Raw genomic sequence first — 20200 nt, forward strand, 5'->3', positions numbered from 1 at the left:
CGATCGCAGTGCTGCCCGTGGTGTCTTTGCAGACCGAGAGCGCATCGGCCAGGACTCCTCGTACGAGCAGGAGGGCAAAGTTCAGTTCGTCATCGACGCCGTCTACGCCATGGGCCACGCGCTGCACAACATGCACAAGAGCCTGTGTCCCGGCAAGGTCGGGCTCTGCCCCAAGATGGACCCGGTGGACGGCGTGGAGCTGCTCAAATACATCCGCAACGTCAACTTCTCAGGTCTGTCCGTCCCCGGGGTGGTGCGGGCGCCGCTGGGCTGGGTGTTGTGGAGTGTCCCACCGCCAAGGGTTGCACTCATGGCTCCAGCTGCTCGTGTCCCGCGCTCCGGGCTCTTCCCGGGCTGTGTCCTCCTTGTGCCGTGGCTGGCAGAGGCCCCCGGCTGAAACATCATGCTGCCATGTCCTTGTCTGTCTCCAGATCTCTTCTGGAAACTCATCTTTTCCTCTACTCTATCTCTTTAATAAACATTTTCTGTCTTGTTCTGCTTATTACTTCTATTTATCTCTTCTCTGCAATCTCCTCTGCAATGTCTGTCTTATTTATTTTCCCCTCTTGCTTGATTTTTCTCTCCTCTCCTTTTATTAGTGTTTATCTGCGCAGTTCACTTGATCTAACTCTAAAGCTGTTTTTTCCCCTTTTGGAAAGAAGCGGCAAAATGCCCGGCGTAGGAGCGCTGTGCTACGTACGCGGCATCGCCAGCGAGCTCTGCTTGGCCGGGAGGGAGGGATGTGCCGGCGTCCTTCGAAACCGGCTTTCCGGGGGCGAGAGATGCTGGGGCAAGGCAGGGAGGGAGCCGCTGGCCGCGTGAGCGCGTCGGTCGTGCTGGGCTCCTTGCTGGCAAGTCACCATCGCTGTCCTGCAGCTCTGTCCCTTGTGTCCCCACCGGGCTGTCCCCGGGGCTGTGCTCCCCCCGATGCGGCCCGAGGCCGTCGGTGGGCTCCTGCGGCGGCAGCGCACTGCCTGTTGCGGATACCCACAGACTCGTGCGGTCCCAGGCGCCGGGGTGAGCCGGCACCCGCTGAGCAACACGCGCTGCCCCTGCAGCTTCGGGGTTGGGTTTTTCCCCCCTCCCCGCCCTGGGTGCTGAGCCCCCCCCCCGTCCTGCAGGCATTGCTGGGACGCCGGTGACGTTTAACGAGAACGGCGACGCGCCCGGGCGTTACGACATCTACCAGTACCAGATCAGGAACGCCACGGCCGAGTACAAAGTCATCGGGCAGTGGACCGACCACCTCCACCTGAAAGTAAGGCTTGGGGCTGCTTGGGCTCGTGCCCGCGCAGTCCCCAACGTGGGGACCGTTCCGTGCCTTTTCCGAGCTCCCTGGCTTTTGATACCTCTGCTCTGGCATGAGAGAGGGGCCCCAGCAGGGACCGAAGAGGGGGTATACGGCCTCGCAAGCCTGTCTGGGAGCTGAGGAGCCTTTGGACGTGGCAGCTGGGGAGGGTGGCCCTCGGGAATGTGCTTGTGGTCCGGTCCGCGGTGCCGCACCTCCAGCATGTGTGTCCGTGTCCCGTGGACAGCAGGGCCTGCTCCAGGCTTGGCTGTGCAACTTTGCAGCCCTAATGAGGGAAGGGAAAGTCTGCCGTGGGTGAGCAGGGCTTGTGCCATCTCGTCCCGCAGCTCGAGAGCATGCAGTGGCCGGGCGGCGGGCGCCAGCTCCCCAGCTCCATCTGCAGCCTGCCCTGCAAGCCGGGCGAGAGGAAGAAGATGGTGAAGGGCATTCCCTGCTGCTGGCACTGCGAGCGCTGTGACGGCTACCAGTACCAGCTGGACGAGTTTCACTGCAAGCGGTGCCACTTCAACGAGCGGCCCAACGAGAACCACACCAGCTGCACGCCCATCCCCATCATCAAGCTGGAGTGGAGCTCGCCCTGGGCTGTGGTGCCCGTCTTCATCGCCATCGTCGGCATCATAGCCACCCTTTTCGTGGTGGTCACCTTCGTGCGCTACAACGATACGCCCATTGTCAAGGCCTCGGGGCGGGAGCTCAGCTACGTCCTGCTGACGGGCATCTTCCTCTGCTATGCCACCACCTTCCTCATGATCGCTGAGCCCGACCTGAGCACTTGCTCCTTGCGACGCATCTTCCTGGGGCTCGGCATGAGCATCAGCTACGCTGCCCTGCTCACCAAGACCAACCGCATCTACCGCATCTTCGAGCAGGGCAAGAAGTCAGTGAGCGCCCCGCGGTTCATCAGCCCTGCGTCCCAGCTGGTCATCACCTTCAGCCTCATCTCGCTGCAGCTCGTCGGCGTCTGCATCTGGTTTATCGTGGACCCGTCCCACTCTGTCATTGATTATGAGGACCAGCGGACTACAAACCCCCACTTTGCCCGGGGCATCCTCAAATGTGACATTTCAGACCTCTCCCTTATCTGTTTGCTTGGGTACAGCATGCTTCTCATGGTCACCTGCACTGTGTATGCTATTAAGACCCGTGGGGTCCCGGAGACCTTTAACGAAGCCAAACCCATTGGGTTCACCATGTACACTACTTGCATTGTGTGGTTAGCCTTCATCCCTATATTTTTTGGGACGTCACAGTCGGCGGAAAAGGTAAGGGAGAGAGAGTTTTGGCTGGTGGCCCTGTGTGCTGGAGGGATGAGGGGCTGAGATGTCCTAAGCAAGGAGGGATGCTTCTCCGTGCTCCTACTGGTTTGGGAATCATGGTGGGAAGGGTTGATTTCCAAACCTCTTGCTCTGCTGGGAACCAGCATCCACTGCCTGTTACCCTCCACTGTTGCCGTCTCCCTTCCATTCCTTTGCATTCTTCCTCACTTTTCCCTTTCTGTCTTTTCTGTTTCATTTCCTCTCTCTTTCTCACTCCCTCATTTTTTTCTCATTTTTTCTTCCTTGTTCTCCTGCTGCCCCTCTCCAGAGGGCTGGTGGCAGTGGCAGCACAGATCGCTGCTGCTCCTGGTGTGGGCTGGCGGGAGGACGTGTGCCAGGGGCAGCCGGAGACCGTGTGGGCAGATCGGGGCCCCCAGTGTCATTCCTGTGCGGAGGGACCGAGGAAGGCGCTTTCTGAGCGCTCTGCGGCTGCACCTCTCACCCCCTGCTCTGCGGGGGAAAGGGTCCCCGAACATGCTCAGCTGGCTCCTTTCCCCTGAGCTAAATCAGTGATTGAGGTTGTAGAGATGGAGACGTTCTCTGAATTCCCAGCTGGAAACAGCTGGGGACAAGGGAGAAAAAGGGAGGACGCAAGCCCTGGGCGCTCTCCTTCCCTCGCTGGGGCACGCTGCAGCTTGGGCCTTCTCACTCGATTACTGTTTTGCTGTGATTTTAATTAACACCTGTGTGTTTGGCAACGTGGCACCAACGATAAATTCCTCCGCTTGGCTGCAGCAGGGAAGGGGACCCGACCCCGCAGCGGGGAACTGAGCGACTTGGTCTTGTGGGGGAACTGGGACCCTCCGTGGCTCCCACCGCGGCTCTGCAGGCAGCGGAGACGAGGACCAGATGATCCCGGGAACAGCTCTGTGCAGTGAAACAGCCTGTCTGTCTGCCGTTCTCCCTGTCCATCAGCTGCCTGGGAGGCTGTTGTGCTCGGTGTGGAGGGGGGTCCCGATGCGGGCACCCCGGGAGCGAGGCCAGCCCAGATGAAGCTTTGTGCTCAAATGCGAACAAACAAGAACAAAGAGGAAAAATAAAAAATAAAAAAAATCTCATGAACGAGACCAAAATCCCCTTTGCCTGCCTGCCAAGACGGGAATTGCACTTTTGTTAAATGTGAAGAGCTCGCGCCTGCCAGCGCAGAACTGCCTGTGACAAGTCGCTCCTGGTGGTGCTCTTCCCCGGAAATCCCTGGCACCGACGTCCCCGGGCTGATCGCCATGTAGATTCCCTCTCCGCACCCTCTGGGGCTGGGGTGATTTCCCCGAGTGTTTGTCCCTTGATGCTGAGTGGCTGAAGCCATGGATTTTGGAAACATCTAATGCAAGAGGGCCAGTGGTGGCTCGCTGGGAAGGATCAGGAGATCTTTTGTTGTACACACCCGAGAAGTTTAACGTCCCTCCTGGAGAGCTGTCTCTGCTCAGAGCATCAAACCACGAGGAGGCCAGCAGAGCTGAGCTCTCCACATACAACTTGAACCTTGGCTCGACCAAAGAAGTCGTCACTACCAAGCCACCTGGCTCTGGCTGGATGTGCAAAGGAGAATTAGAGAAAATAAATGGAGCCTTTCGCGGCATTTCCATTTTGATGAGATGGCAGGGGAGATACTAACAAGAAAGCAGGTTTTTAAAGAAATTATTGCAAAACAAAAGCTCCCTTAAAGCCGCCTTAATGTGCTCGGCATACTGTGGGTAATAAAGATGGAAATGATAATGATTGTAGATTATGCGCAAGGTTGCTCACCTCTTCACTGCAGCTTGTCATGGGATAATTTAGGGCTGCCGAAAGCTGGCTGTCAAGTAGCAATTCGACAATAGGCTGCGCCTCACTTTGGGGGCTTGTAATGTGCAGGGCTTCTCTGTTATTAGGCTGCTAACAAGCTGATTAGAGGCAGAAAAAGTGATGTTCCCAACTCCCTTTGGACGCAGCTCTCTTTTCGCAAAGCCTACCGCTGCCATAGCGTCCACCGAGCCATCTCAGGAGGGTTTCGCAGCATCTCGTCCCTGGGGATGGTCAGGCTGGGGATGGTCTGTCCCGGGGGACGGATGTGCTGAGTGTCTCCGGCCGAGCCGGCATAAAGGGAGATGGATGTTTTCGGAGGGGTGGCCGGAGGAGTCGGGTGCTTGTCGCTTTAGCTGCGGTTTTGCAGCTCGGGGAGGAAAGGGTCTGGCTCGTAGCATGTCCTTGGGATGAAACACAGGGGTGTTAGCACTGGCATCGCCCTGCAGTGGCTCCGGTGTTGCCCAGGATGCTCAGTGGTGTGTCCCTAGGTGACCGCTGGAAGGGGTGCCTCGTCTTTCGCCCACGTTCCCGCCGGGACACGGGTCGTGCCGGGCTCTGCGGAGGACAAGCACCCAGGGAAAAAAGACTGGGAATGTTTGCCAGGCGGTGGTTGTCCCATACAGCGCGTTGGGAGTTTTGCTCACGTCCTGCGGGTGCCACGGCCTGGCTACGCCAAGCTGTGGCCGAACCCAGCCGAGGCCTGTGGACGAGGCCTTATTGCTTCCTCCTGAAGGAGTGGGATAAAAATCTCAATTTTTATTTTATTTTCCTTTACCTCGTGCCTACAACTTTGCATGGAGGTGGCATATTATTATAACAAGTCCCCCAAGCCTTTTCTCAAAAGAACCTCTTATCCCTGCCGATCCCTGGGGATTACAGAAATAGCAGTAACAGAGGATCTAAAGAAAGAGACAATTTCCTGCGCCGATAAGGCGGCAGCTGAACAGTGGTGTCATTGTCTGGTTCCCTGTTTATCGCATTTGCGCTCGGAGAGGGGAAGGAATGAGAAGAAGGAGCAGCCACTGGTGGCTTTCGCAGGACTGAAGAAGGGATGAGTGGGTTCTCCCTTCCCCAGCACCCGCCGCGGTGCAAAATGCCGAACAGCTGGATTCAGAGGGGGGGATTTGCAGGGTGCACATCCCAGCCGGCAGGAGCCCGCGCAGCCCTCGCTGTCCGCCCCGGGCTCGCCTCCCTTTCCCAGCATCCGACGAAACTGCCGGAGTCGCTCCTGCACGTAGTCGCTCGTTCAGCCTCCTGCCATGCCCACGTCGCTGCTCGATTGCCAATTAATGCTAAACCCCGGGACAGCTGCCTGCGCCGTGGCTTTTAATGCTAATTTAGCGCCGTCAAAATGGCGAGTGAATTAAGAGCCGGCGCCACTGCTTCGCGGTTGTCCTCTGGCGCGGGAGCAGCTGCCGGCGCCGCCGAGCCGCGCTCTCCAGCCTCGCCGGGAGCCTCGGCGCCGTTAGAGGCTTCCCGGCTGCTTGGGAGCCCTGTTGAGCTCTTCTCAGGGCACCGCTGCTTCCAGCTTGCTGCGTATCTGGGCCAGGCACGGTGCCGCAGGGCAGGACGTGGGGGTGGCTGGGGGCTCCTCGGCCCCGGGCTGGGCACCGTGCCGGGGTTTGGGACTTGCGCCGCATCGTTCGGGAGCGCTGAATGCGGCACCGTCATCCCGAGCTAGAAACAGGCTGGATTCCTTGATTAAATGCATGAAGCAGCAGCAGCTGCTGTTGAACTGGGGGCTGTAACTTCTTTTAAACCTGCAGGTCCTTGCTCGCGCCTCCAATGGCTCTAGAGGAAGCTGAAGTATCATTAGCAGAGGAGCAAAGTGGGGTCCTGGATTGGAAACCAGCTAAGAGAGTGGGAACAAAAATTGTCATAAATGGTCATTTTTTTCAACGTGGCGAAAGGTTAACTGCGGAGCACTTCAAGCACTTTGTGTTTCGACTCCAGGCTAAAAATATTTCTCTTTGAGACGAAAAGGGGCCTTGCTGCATCGTGATGTGAAACTATTGAGGTTAGCGCAGGCTGCAGAAAATTGGGCTGTTTCCCAGGGCCCTGATGAAGGCAGGCAAACACGGTCTGCACTGGGAGGGGGCTGGAGGGGAGCACGTGCCCGGGCGCCGGGTGCTGGAGCTGAGTCTTAATTGAGCCATGAAGACTGGTGGGGAGACCTGGGCCACCAGCACTCGGTGCAAGTCTCTGCTCAAGGCCAGGAAGAGCAGCAAACTTTCTCCAGGGTGGGTTTGGATCTGGTGAATGGGTCGTTAGGTTGAGGGCAGCTGCGGTGGCCCCGTGAGACCCCCCCAAAATGCTGCAAGTGCTAAAGGAGGGCTGAGAGATCAGGGGAGCCTGTGGCTGGCGCCAGCTGGGCTTGCGGCAGAGGGAAGCCCCAGCGTGGTGCCGGAGGATGGAGACCCGAGCCAGGCACCAGGGAAGCGTGCGTGGAAGCCGTCGGGTCTGCTCTCCAGCTCAGCTGCTCTCCCTCTTTGCGGTAATGCCTCCGAGTCTCAAGTTATGAGCAGGAGTTGCTGCAGAGGCAGGAGATGTGGAAATATTGCAAAGCGAGTCTCCTTTGAACGGCACCCGCGGGGCGCTGAGGAGGGCTGCAGATGGCAGAGCTGGGGAGGTAAAGGTTTGCTGGGCCTCAGCAGGGGCTGGACATGCAGTAGCTGTTGCTCTTGCTCCCAGCCGCTCTGGTCCTGGAGGTCTGCCCGGCTAGTTGTACCAAAGTTTGGAAAGTTTCAGCCGTAAAGGAGAGAGAAAAGAGCAGATATTCTGGCACGGAGAAATGTTGTGACTTTTCTTGATGATACAACACTTATCTCTAAAATCTGCCTGATTGCTGCAACCACCCTTCAGAGCGCAGATGAGCTGAGCGAGGCCGTAAGGCCCCTTGCCAGGCTGGAGCCGTTTGTGTTGCCTGAGCCCAAGGCGCTGTTCTCTGCCTGTTGTCACCCGCAGGATGGAGAGCTGTCTCCCCGTGCCTTCTCCCGGGGCATCAAAGCGTCTGCGCTCGGCTTTTGTTCTTGGTCACCTTTTTGCTCTGTTGACACCAGAAAATGAAGCCCTCAACTTCAACACGTGCAGCTGGGGCAGTGGGTCCTGCTCCTCACCAAGCCGTGAGCACTGGGCATGCTTTCTTCTCCGGCCAGGACATGGTAGCAGCTGTCAACCACTGCCTTGAGGCTCCACTTGCGCTTGGGGATCCTTGGCTGGATCCTGCTGCCCTTGCTCAGCGCTAAATCCCATGTGTGAAACAACTGCAGAAGAATCCCTGGATGCCGCACTGTGGCTGAGCCGTGGGATAAAGTTCAGATACTGCTTAAACCTCTTACTAAAACCTTGTTAGCAACATGCAGAACAGCCCCTGCATCTGAGCACAGCCGGAAAAAACCCAGATTGTGTGCAGATTTGGCCAGGAAAGGCCCAACACGTGAGCTGAGGATGCTGGAGAAGACGGCAGTAGGCAGAGGCCTGCGCTGAGAGAGGGATGCTCACGGAGCAGGGATGCTCACAGAGCGGGGATGCTGGCGGAGGAGCTTGCCAGCCCAGTCTCTTGCGCTGCTTTGGGCCGAGAGGTGGGGACGGGTGGAGAGAGGGGATCTCTTCACCTCCCATGGCCACCCGATTGAGATGCCCCCGGCTTGTGAGGAGACTGCCAAACACTTTCCATAGAAAAATGGATTATTCTACAGTCAGATTAATGGGCTTTCACTCTGCAAAACATCTGTCACCGTTAGTCCTGGACAGTGAGCGTGAAATTAGTTTTGACTGCAGAAAGGCAATGTTGGTGTATAATATGTGACTTACATGACAACGGCCCAGGGAGCCAGCTGGGGAATGGGAATTACCTGTTGAAGGGAGCTGGGGGAGCACTGGGTGCGTGGGGCCGGGCTGTGTGGTCAGGTTTCCCTGCTGTGACCATCACCGTGATGTCCAAGTTCCCTGCCCTGGGGCTGGGGGTGCCGCCTCTTGATGCACAAGGATGCCAGGTGAGGAGAGAGGGAGCGCAAAGAGGGTGCTGGGGGCTCCACTGCCATCTCTGCTAATGCTTTTAAGCTGCCATGCTGGCAGGTCACCGCGAGAGCCTGTGTCGGGGCTGGGGTGGTGGAGGCTGCCGTGGATCCTGCAGAGCCGTGGTGGGTCTGAGCTCCTGCCCTTGTGTCTTGCAGATGTACATCCAGACCACGACGCTCACCATCTCGGTGAGTCTGAGTGCCTCGGTGTCCCTGGGCATGCTCTACATGCCCAAGGTGTACATCATCCTCTTCCACCCGGAGCAGAACGTCCCCAAGCGCAAGCGGAGCCTCAAGGCGGTGGTGACAGCTGCCACCATGTCCAACAAGTTCTCTCAGAAGGGAAGTTTCCGCCCCAATGGAGAAGCCAAATCGGAGCTGTGTGAAAATCTGGAAACACAAGGTAACGGTGGCTCACCGCAGGGTGGTGGGAGCTGGTCCTGCTGCGGTGCAGGGACGCTGCGCCGGGGAGCCTGCAGCCCTCGCTCGCTGGTGGGGCATTGCTGTGTGTCCTACAGCTGCATGAGCACAGGCATCTCCGTGCCTGCACCGGGGATGTGCCAGGGGATCAAATAAAGGCTCTTGTGGTGGCTCTCACTCCTTTCTGCCCAGCATAGCATCCTGAGCTGATTCCAGATCTCCCTGTTCATTAATTTATCCCCCCCAAGAAACACCGTTTTCCATCACTGCAGCTGCGTGGGTGAGACAGGACGTGTCCTGCCTCCTTGTGATCCACATTGCTCCTCGTGCTCCCGTCCCCTCCGCAGGCCCCTTTATTTTCTCCCACGGAAGCAGCTGTCGGCTGGCTGCCATGGGAAATCCTCTGGAGATGTGTCCCTGCAGTGTGAGATGCCTGCTGGGGACACAGGGAAATCTGCTCCGTTGCAACAAATACCAGGAGAAGGCTCTGAATGTCAGACCACCCTGGGGATCAGCCGAGTCTCTCCTTGGCTATTTCAAAGAGGTTTCCAGCGAGGGCGAGCCAGGCGGCTGCATGGAGCTGCCCCCAGGAAGGCTGTGATGTGGCTGATGGAGAAATTAGGTGTTTGCTGTGTGTCTGTGTGGGCTGTTCCCCAGGGGGACAGGCTGGAGCTAAGGCTGAGCATTGACGTCACTGGGATGGAGCCACCAGTCTCCCGTGGGAAGCGAGGCTGCGCGGCCAGGTCCAGGGGCTTGGGAAAGCCAGGGAAAATGAGTGCTTTACTTCTGGGTTTCCAAAAATAGAGCCTTGCAGGAGGAAGGAATGGCTAGAGCCGGTGCTGCTGGGGTGCTTTGAGAAGGGAAAGCCCATTTGGGCTCCATCTGCAGAAAACCCCACAGAAATACAAACGTTTCCCGTGGGCCACCAGCATTGCTGGGTCTCAGCACCAGTGGGATTGAGACCAAACGTCATTCACATAAAAAAAACATGTTTTTCTTTGTAATCCAGCGCTCGCTGTCTTTCCAGTTGGAGCTATGTAATATCTCTTGGCACCTCAGCAGTAACCCATCTCTCCGCCACTCCCTGTACAACGGCTCTCGCTGGCTGTCAGCCCTGCGTGCGACGTCTCTCCATAGGCAGTCTCGCTGCCTAATTGACTCTTTCATCTGCCCATCTGCATCGCGAAGGGCAGCCGGCCAGGCAGACCCCCCTCGCCACCCGTGCTGGAGGTGGCTTTCATCAGCCGGTATCGGAGATCCCTGTGGTCTGCGTCTCCTGCCCTGATTTAGGGCAGGTCGTGGTCCTTCCATCCCATTTTGTCCATGCAAGAGATGCTCCCCGAGAGGCCCTGGGGTATCTACGGGTGCTCCCCAGCAGGAAGGGCTTGCCAGTGAGCACCTTGTCCGGAACCTGAACCAGAATCATTCCCATGCACCGGCTGCTGCACTGAGCATCCTTCCTCCCCGCGGCACCGATTTATACGTGCCGCACTGGGGACAGGGCAGGGAGCTGGTCGCAGTATTAAAGCTGTGGGCAGGGGAGATGATGGCGATGTCAGTGCAGGACACAGGGGCCGTTTGTCACTCTGTCGCTGGCAGGTAACGCGTCTTTAAATACACAACAGAATAAATAATTTGTAGGGCTTTGATATGGGCGGATTGGCTATGAAAACACTGCAGCTAACAAATAGCTCTGTCAGCTCTAATTTCTTATGGCCCGTCTAATTGTTAGCTGGGAATACGAGTCTGAAATCTTCAGCGAGGTTCATTTGTCAGGGAGGCGCCAGGACGGAGGGAGGGCACTGGGGAGGGAGAGCTGCAGGTTGTCCGTCAGGCCCTGCTACGTGGCCCTGCAGCGTGCGGGCATCTCCGCGGAGCACCGGGCCCAGCCGAAGCGCCGCTACGAGCCAGGGCATTGCAGGCGCCTGCCTCCACCGCTCGCTGCTCTGTGGCTGCTGCTCAAAGCCAGCGACATGCAGCAGCCTCGGAGCCCGGAGGCAGCGGCGCAGCCCTGCGGGGAGCAGGAGGATTTATTGCTCTCCGGCATTTTCCTGGCTCTGGGCCTTGCTGCATCTGCCCTGGTGCGTGTCTCGGACACGTGGCGGTTTCGGAGCCGTCGCTTCCTCCTCTCCTCGTGCACTCGACCCCTTCCCAAGGGCTGGTGCATCTGGGGAAGGTGGAAGGTGGCCCCAGGTTTGCATACATGACCCTGACCCAGCCCCATGTCGTGTCCCCCAGCGCAACGGGTTCAGGGTCGCAGGATGGGAGCCAGCAGAGGAGGTAACACACGCGAGGTCTGTCTGTCTTTCCAGCACTGGCTACCAAACAGACTTACGTCAGCTATAGCAACCACGCGATTTAACTCCAGCGGTCCCAACCACCTGGCGCAGAGGGAGGCTGCGGGTGCCGTGAAGCAGGAGGGAGCGGCGTGGCATCGCTCGTCGCGGGACGCCGGAAGGGGAGCCGGACGGGACGGGAAGGTGGCAGCGGGGTCTTTCCCTGGCCGGGCCGTCGGGCAGAGCTCCTTGGGAAGATGGTGATTAACAGCAGCAAAAAAAAAAGAAACAATAAAAAAAAAACCACCGTCTAACTGACCACCGTGACCATGCATGCCTCCCCACGGAGGAAGAGGAGCGGTTGAGGGGGGAGCGGGGGGGGGGGCGTATCGCGGAGAAGAGGTGATGGACTTTGGGATTTTGTTTCTGTATCTTGGCAAAAAAAAAACACCCTAAGACCCAACATTTTCCCTTTTCTGGAATTTGTGAGATTGTTTGTGGTTGTGCAGAACCTTCTGTTTCCTCTTTCTTTTCTTTTCATTTATCCTTTGCCATTTTCTTTTGTTCCCATCTTCCTCCACCCCTCTTCACTCTCTCTCCTTTATCCTGCCAAATTCTATATGTTGCAAAAAGGAAAAATAAATAAAAATAAATAAAATTTAAATAAAAACAGACAACAAAATAAAGTAAAATACAACCTAGACTGTGTTCAAAGTGCTGATTTCTATAGGTGGTTAATTAATGTATGTGATGACCATATGGATTGAAATATGTCTGCTTTATGTACTGACCAGTCAAAAAACAAAAACACACAAAAAAAGTTCAGTGCCTGGATGTTTATGAATTATTCGATGACTGTGTAGAGCATGATCATTTTTATACGAGGAGATTTCTAATAAAAGACCATGGTTTTGCACTCAGCGTTTGTTGTCCCTTGGTGCCTGTTCGTTTCCGACTCCGGGAGGTGCCTTGGTTTGGGCTGGTTCCTCCTCGTTTGCTCTTCCCCAGCGTGTGCAGGTGTGAGCTGAGGCTGGGGGGCTGGAGCAGTGCAGAGAGCAAGGGGTTTCCCAGGTTTTTTCCGTTTCTTTCCCCCTTCACAACCAGGGCCAGCCCCACCCTTCCCATCATGACCCGCCTGGGCTAATCAGGAAAGTCTTTCCTGCCCAGAGCAGCTCTGCCTTCCCTCCAGGGAGGAGGGTGCCTGCCTGGTGCTCCAGCCTGCTCCTTGGGATAGCACAGCCGGCTATACGAGGTACGTAGTTTGTTCAAAGAGGTCTTGGTCTGGTTTTGCCTGTTTTGGGGAGGATTGTGTGGTTGCTGCTGGTGTCTCTGTCCCTGGGTTCTGGGAAAGGCCCTCTGAAAGGAGGTGGCTCTGCTTTTTGGCTACCAAGAGAGGAGAAGATGGTCCAAATCTACCTTTTCTCTTGGGAGCAGCTGTGAGCTGGGGAAGGGGAGCTCTTCCTTGGCCGGGCAGGGAAAGGCTTTGCTGCCCGCACTGGAGAGGTGGCCTGGCTCTGGCTGGGGCTCCAGCAGGACGTTGCTGCTGTGTTCCTGCAGCTGTTTTGGACAGGTCGATGCTTTGCAGGAGTGTTGGAGCTGGCTGTGGTGTCCCAGCCTCATGGATGAGGATTCTGGGTGCCTTCCCATCCCTTTCTGCGTGTTCCTCCCAGCTCAAAGCTCTCCATGTGTCCCCTCTCTGTCTGTATGAAGTTACCCTAGAGATATGCATGTTCCTGTTCCTATTTGTGTATTAATTGGGTGTCTCGGCTCTGCTCCCTGCTTGTTCCTGTGGGTCGGGTGAGCTGTGCGCTCTGGGGAGGGGAGGCCTCTGTGCCGCTCGCTCCGAGCACCACGGGGAGCTTCAGCCGTCAATCAAAATGAGAAGGGAAAAGCGACTGCTCCCTGCCAGCATGGAGAGGACAGAATGGGGCTTGATGGCAGGAATTAAAAAAGGAAGTGGAAAAAAAAAAATAATGAAAAGCTTGAAACTTTGATAAGATCACACTTGCCAAAAGAACTTCTCAGGAGAAAAAAGTGCTTCATTCCCACCGCATCCATCACTGTCTGATCAGATGGTGAAATGCTGCCTGGTTCAGAGGGCTCCCAGAAAACCCAAGTCGATATCTCTGGTGCTGTTTCTAGCTTTGAGTTACTGCTCTACTGTTTACAAGCAGCTTTACCCCTTAAACTGCCTGGTGCTGTTTAGAAAGGCTGATTCCACCTGAATCAACCATCCCTCCCCTTGCAGTGTGTATAATGAGGGATGCACTGAGCTACCCAGAGAGGTTGTGACTGGGGTTGAGCCTGCTGCCACTGAGCAGTTTTTCCAGACTTATCTGTCTTACTGGTGGTCCAAGGTGGTTTACAGGGCACAGTGCAGAGAGGCCGGGGCCAGCCGGTGTGCTGGAAGGAGGAGATGGGTGGGAGCAAGGCAGTCTCCCCTGGTCAGTGCTCTCCACTGCGCAGGATGCAGAGAGCTGGGCTGCTCTGCTTCAGTAGCAGAACGAGCTATTTTTCTGTTTGCCAGTATTTCTTTGAGGTGTTGCCCTGTGTCTCTTTTGTTCTAAAACATTTCTGCCTTCAGACTGCTTCCCAATAAACACAGCCAGCCCTGGAGTGTGTTGTATCAGCTGCTCGGTGCTTGGACTGTACTGCTGCATGGTGTTATAGCAGAAGGGTGTGTGCAAGCGAGAGTCACGCTAAGCCCGTGCTTGGCCACTTGACAATGCCCAGTGGCCACAAATGCATCGCTCGGTAGAGGGAACGGTGGGGTCTGGGCTCCCCTGGCCAGGATGGGCCAGGAAGGCGCTTCCCGAGGGGGATGTATTTGACACTTGCTTGGTGCTCTGGCAAGAAGCCTCTCGGCTTAATTTTGATGGCAGTTTCAAAGAAATTCATATTTCCCTCTTGCATCAGGCCCTATTTAAACACAATAGCTATCCTGATTTCTCGATGGATCTGGTGGAGTGTTAAATCAAAAGAGTCCTCATGTGGGTACTTATTTTGGTGTAAGTGTGCTTTACAGTGATTCAGTTTTATTCCTTACAGACTTCAGCTTAAATGATATAAAGATGCTCTTAAACAGATATGCAAAATATTTGCATAAAGCCAGCCTCACTGGTCTTGAAACAGAATTTTAATTGGTCCCATTTTTATCAGCTAAAACCTACACTCACTGGCACTGTTCCTTGTCGCTGCTAAATAGGCCTGCATCCTTCCCAGAGCTGGGTGCGTTTCGGTGGTGGATGCAGTGACCTCTGAGCATGGCTGGTTAATTTTATACGGTGTTTCATAATACAGTGCTGTTTAATTCTAGACACTTATTCGATTATGAAAGCTAATTAAAAGGGAACCGTCTATTAGCAATTGAGACGGATGTTGAACGACAGAGATCAAGGCAGACTCTGGTGCTGATATCTGCAGAGCAGTGGCGGCCACTGCTGGGGCAGTTTTGGGAACTAGTTACCATCTATTAGGATTGGGGTGCAGCTTTGCTAAATGTTTCTGAGGGCAATTCTGCTGGTTGTGGCTGAGCAGAAGAGCAGAGGAGATGCTGTTTGATCTGATGGGTGGACGCGAGCTTTTGGTAGTTTGTGTGTGTATATGTAAACATACGTACATTTTTAAACAAGACTCCTGTCCTGAAATCTGTGCTGCTGTTTCTCCTCCTTGCCTCCCTTGCAGCTTGAAAGCACTTGTCTGATTTCTCCCTTATTTCTGTGAAGGGTCATTGAGTTAAAATGACAATAATTGCCCAAGTTCCCTAACTGGTTGGCCTGTGTGTTAAGGTCTTCTGGGAAGCTGAGATGTGGGATGACAAACCTGGGCTCCTGCTGTCTCTCAAGTTCCCCCTCCTCGACCTTTCCCTTGGCCTTAGCTCCCCTTAGCGCTGGTTTCCCGACTCTCTAGCTCCTTTTCTGAGCTCCCTGTTTCCAGGGACAAGCAGGTGCTTTCAGGGTCCTCCTGCTCCCCTTCCTGCGGCACAGCCCTTGGCAGATCCCGAAGGCTGGAGCTGGGCACTGTGTGTGCATGCGCTCATCTATCAAAGCCTGCGCGGAGAGGCAGCAGTGTGGAGCCTATCATTAACTCTGCTCTGTGAGAGGCAAATTACAGACTTTAGCGACACAATTAGGCCAACTCTATAGGAAATGGAAAAACAAAATCATTTCTCTGTGAATTCTTAAAATCTCCCCCCGCCCCATCGGCCCTTGTTCCTCCATGGCACCGATTCAGATGGAATCGCTGCAGTTCCTCTCCCCCACCACCCAGGGCTGGAGACCTCCTGTCAAAGCCATGGCAGACCTCCTTAGCAAGCAAATCTGGAGGAAGGGGATGGAAAGAGCTGGACTGGAGCAGAAAGGCAGCAGAGGCAGCACAGTGGCTTGTTCATTGCTGAGGCAGGTCTCCACCTGGTTCCTCTCCCAAGAAATTGCAGAATCCCAGTTTGGCCCTCGGAGATCCAAGCACAGCTTGGAGCAAGGTGCAATTTGCATTTAGAGCAGGAGGCAGCGAAGGCTGTGACAGTTGTTGTTGTTCATTACGTGGTGGGAGGCAGCTCTGTAGCAAGCAGGTTAAGCTAATCTCTGCTCTAGGAAGTGTTTCTCCCAAAGAGAGCAGTTGCCAACCAGAACTTTTGTCCTGGAGCATCAGGCCCTTGTAGAGCCACTGGGAGCTTTGAAGATGCAAATAGGGACCTTGAGCTCAATTTTCCTGGGCTGTGGGAAGCTGGTGAAGAGGATGGAGAGCTGCGATGAGCACATCCATGCTGCTGTGAAGGTGGATAGATGCCTCTGAGCGATCTCAGCAGGCTGGTGGATGGAAACGCAGTGCTGGGCGATGATGGTTGCTCCCGGAGAGAGGTGGAAGCAGCCCATGGCTGGGGATGGGTTACGGCTCAGTGGCAGAGCAGAGCTGGATGTGTCAGCGGTACAGTTTTCCCCTGGCGAAGCAGTGCCAGTGGACGAGGCCTGCCAGCCGTGGATGGAGGCATGCGTGCGGCATGTACGTGAGGGTCTCTCCCCAGCGCTGATGTTCTCTTGTATGGCCAAGCGAGTCAACGGCAGATTGTGTTAAAAACTCACTTCAGAAGCAAAAGCTGCAATTAGCATTTAATGAAGCTTCTTGCTTTTATTTTTAGGTAACCTCCGATTCCCTGACTGTGTAATTTAGTCCTCCATTGCTTGGAGATAATTAAAGTATGTCACTATAATTTGCTTTTTTTAAAAGCCTGTAATTATGTTTTTATTGAGAGTAAAATGGGGGGAGGGGGGAATGAAAACAATGTTGGGGGAGGAGAAGGTTTTGGATGGACAAGGCAGTTTCCTTCTAGCTTAAAGGCTCAGGAGATCCTTCCAGGTTGCTGAGTAGTGTGGGGACAGTGGAAGAGCTCCTTCTGTAATAGCTTGAGTAATGACGAGATGCGGTGTCTCAAGTGGAAGTGTGAGAACTTTTGGTGTCCACAAGCCCCAGTTGCACCCGCATGCAGTTTAGCTGCAGTGTAACCACAGTGTGTGCATGGGCTGCATGAAGTACTGGTATGGTTTCCTCCATCCCATTTCTGGCTTGCTTCGTGGTCTTGGGCGTTGTTCTCCTTGCTGGGAGAGGAGGGCAGCCCTGCTCCATGGACGTGGCCTGTGGCGTGCAGTACAACTTGAACCTGTACAGCTGAAGCCCATGGCTTGCTCCCACCGCAAGGACTCTGCCCTGCAAAGGCCAGCAAGCATCTGCCCATGCGCTGGGTCTTAGCACATTAATCCCAGGCATTCAGTCCCCAAGACAAAGCATGCTTTGCTGTGTGATGACTGCAGATGATGCAGGTGACTGCATTTGTTTTTTGGGGATTTTCCTAGTCCTTTTGGACCTTCTGATTAGTGGGAACATAGCTCCAGAAAGAGCATTTTCCCAGAGCAGTCTCCCCTGCAAGCCATGCTGTCATGTTACCACAAGATTCTCCCCAGCTCTGTCTGTGATGGGGGGGAGATGTTGCTGAGGGGAAAGACCTCGTCTGGCTGAATGCAGGGCTATGCAGCTCTTCCTTTAGGTCCTCACTGCACAACGATGAATTAACGGGGAGGAATTAAATATGCCTTACCAGGCCTGGCAGGACTGCACAGCCTTCAGGGGATGCTTCTTGACACTTTGGGCTGCACTTGCATCTGTAAATGCTGCTGTTGGCAAGTTAAAAAAAGCCCTTCCAACCCCCTCAGCACTGTGTAGCGCTGAACATGCCAGCAAGGGTGTCCTGCCTTGTTCCATTCTGCTGTAACGCTGTGCGTGACCCTGGGCAAAGCGCTGCTCCCAGGCAGCCCAGGGAAGCTGCCCCCCTGCAAACTGGTCTGAAACGAGAGTGTGGCCATCACAGGAGGAGCTGCTCACCTACAATTCACAGCCTGCAAATTGGCTGTTGGAGGAATCTTGAGTAATGAATAAATTCAAGATAATTGATTGGCTTGCAGCCAGTTCACAGCCAGAGAGAGCTGGAAATGAGTTGGATTGTTGGCTTTTTTAAAAAATTATTCTTGCTCAAATTTTTGAGTGTTAAGAGGCTACATTTGCTTTAGAATATATTTAATTCATTAAAACCTTGATCTTCTGTGCTGCAGGCTTCAGATCTGATCCCAGGCTTTATTCCTTATCTAAATGTAAAGATTTCTTGCCAGAAATGCAGAGCAGAAAAAGTTTTGGTCCTTAGGAAAAGTGGCATGATCAAGGGAATGTGGTGCTGGACTGCCTTCCAGGGCTGCTGTGTTGGGGACCTGCTGTGACTTGGGCTGACGTCCTCACCAGCGTGTGCTTGGTTGCCTTCATGCCCATGCTGGTGATGAAGTCTTGAATATGTGTTTTGAATCTGCAAGCAGCAATTCCAGCTCCCTGCAGCAGGTGCCTACTGTGGGGTGCTTGAATGCAGGGATGCAGTGAAGTTTGGTGCAATCCCCCTGAAAACTATTTTGTCTGGAACTGTCTGCCCCTTACTGAGCATGGGGCCAAAGGGACTCTGGAGAGTCTCTTTGACAGAGCAGTACATGATCAGGGGTTTATGTTATGCTTGGGGCTTAGTTCCTCCTGGCTTGCACCATCTTCCTCTTCCCCTGGGCAGAAAACCCCCTCCCCAAGCTGGAGTGTCATACCATCTTCATTACAAAGCCTTTGTTATCTTCTGGGGATAACAAAGGGAAGGAACAGCACTTAAAACCCAACAAAACCCACACACCATCATCGGCTTTTGTACTGGTTGCTATGGGAACCCCATACATACACCGGAAACGCTAGAGTATGCAGATGAGCTTCTTAATTAGTTCTCCTTATTCTTTCATGCCCCTGGTGCTGCAATCTGATCATTAGATGAACATGCCACTTAATTATCCGCGGCTTAACCAAACACAAGCTGGAGTGACCTTTGGGGAGGGTGGGGTGTCTTGGGAGCTGGCGGCAGTGGGAAGACAATAGCAAACATTTGCTTGGAGTCAGAAATGTTTGCTAGCAGTTTCAGAGCTGGCTGGACCCGGTGGTGTCATCTCCACAGCTTTGGAGAGGGGGGAGCTAGCAAAGGCGGGCCTGTGTCCCTGGCCTGTTTCATGCCTCCTGGAGAGGTCCTTGTCTTGCTGCGGGGCGGTGGTGAGATCTGAGCTGCAGAGGGGAGGACTGGCTGGAAAATCCAGGCTCTGAGACCCTCCGAGCCATGGAGTCGGTTGCAGTGAGTTACCCTGGCGCTGCTGGCAGGGCAGTGGATGTCTGCGGGCAGGGATCAGGGTTCGACTTGTTGCCTCTAGCCCAGCGTGCTGGTTTCCCAGAGCCAGATGCCAGGCGGGTGCATGTGTGAGCTCTTGTTGTAAATGCTATGAGTTTTTCACCAAACAAGCTTCATTAATCGTCTAATAACCGGATTAATTAAGGACACTGAAAGTAAACAGCAAGAATGTAATTTGCCTCTGATTGCCATGTAATTGCAGGAGTATGGTCCTATTTGCATATGCAGAAAGTGTTGTTGACAGAGGCATTGTGACCAAGAATAAAAATTTATGGAGGTCAAATGTGCCCTTGTGGTTTCCAGGCCTCTTTAGCCATCCTCTGCACCGCCTGCATGTGGTTTTTCTCTCCAGTTCTCAGACGTCTTCCCAATTAGGCAACTCTGCTGCTATTCATGGAGCTGGAGCTTTCCAAGCTATTTGCTTAGGCAAACATTGATGCAACAAATGAACAGGCAGATCAGCTTGGGAGGTGTTCTCCTGTGTCCTGCAAGATGACAGGAACAACTGTGAAGAAACCTCTCTTTATCTGTGCAGTTCTGCTAAAGGTTAGGACAGCCAGTTCTCCCTGTGAGTTGACATGGTTGGGACTCTGGGTTTTTAGCCATGCTTGGAAGAACTTGACCTTGCAAACCCTGGAGAGCCTCCAGTGCCCCAGGTGGAGACAGAGACTAAGAGGTGAATTGGCTGCATGCAGAGAGGAAGGGAGATGCTGTGCAGATTGGAGGCAGAGCCAGAGGCTGATTGCAAGAGTTTGAGATCCTCTGATGTGCTATGCCATCATGTGTCCCATGTCCTCTACCCCCTGGTAGCTAGTTTTTCTTCCAGCATGTCTCTCTTTCCTCACAAATGCAGACAGCTGGATGGTGACTAATCTTCCATCTCTCTGCCTCCCAGTAGCCTCCGGGTGAGCTTTCTTCTTGCATTTGACCTTGTCAACACTAGATCTGGGCTGCTTGAGGAATGGGTGCACGTGGTGTTTTGCAGAAATGACTAAGCACCCCCTGCTCCCTCTCCTACACACCCAAAGGGGAAAATCCAGAGGACTGATCCCATCTTGGAGAGGTCTAAGGTGATATTTTTCTCTCTCTCCCTGGCAGACATAACTTGGTGGAGAGCTACAAAGCAGAGGGAAGGGAACCTTTCAGAAATGACCCAGGACAACTGACTCTGCTGTGAGAGGAATGATTCTAGTGTGCTCATTTTTCTCAGGGCTGATGTAGGGTCTGTAAGCTCCAGCTGCTTCAGCCTGCTCTTCATGTGTGCGTGAACCTGGACTAAATTCATGTGTACTCTTTGCTTGAGAAAGACACCTGCTGCTCACTCGTGT

General features: G+C 54.4%; 1 protein-coding gene across 1 annotated transcript in view; it reads left to right on the top strand.

Moving 5' to 3' along the window:
* Positions 1-12034, top strand: part of GRM4 (glutamate metabotropic receptor 4) — a 36410-nt gene extending 24376 nt beyond the window's left edge. Inside the window, exons 6-10 of the mRNA XM_067310460.1 lie at positions 33-233; positions 1122-1258; positions 1636-2571; positions 8586-8832; positions 11162-12034. Of these exons, the coding sequence (XP_067166561.1) occupies positions 33-233; positions 1122-1258; positions 1636-2571; positions 8586-8832; positions 11162-11211 (1571 nt within the window). The 3' untranslated portion in view covers positions 11212-12034. The remainder of the gene's footprint in view (positions 1-32; positions 234-1121; positions 1259-1635; positions 2572-8585; positions 8833-11161) is intronic.
* Positions 12035-20200: the final 8166 nt, after the last annotated feature.

This window comes from Apteryx mantelli, chromosome 25, assembly GCF_036417845.1.
Source record: "Apteryx mantelli isolate bAptMan1 chromosome 25, bAptMan1.hap1, whole genome shotgun sequence".
Classification (NCBI taxonomy): domain Eukaryota; kingdom Metazoa; phylum Chordata; class Aves; order Apterygiformes; family Apterygidae; genus Apteryx; species Apteryx mantelli.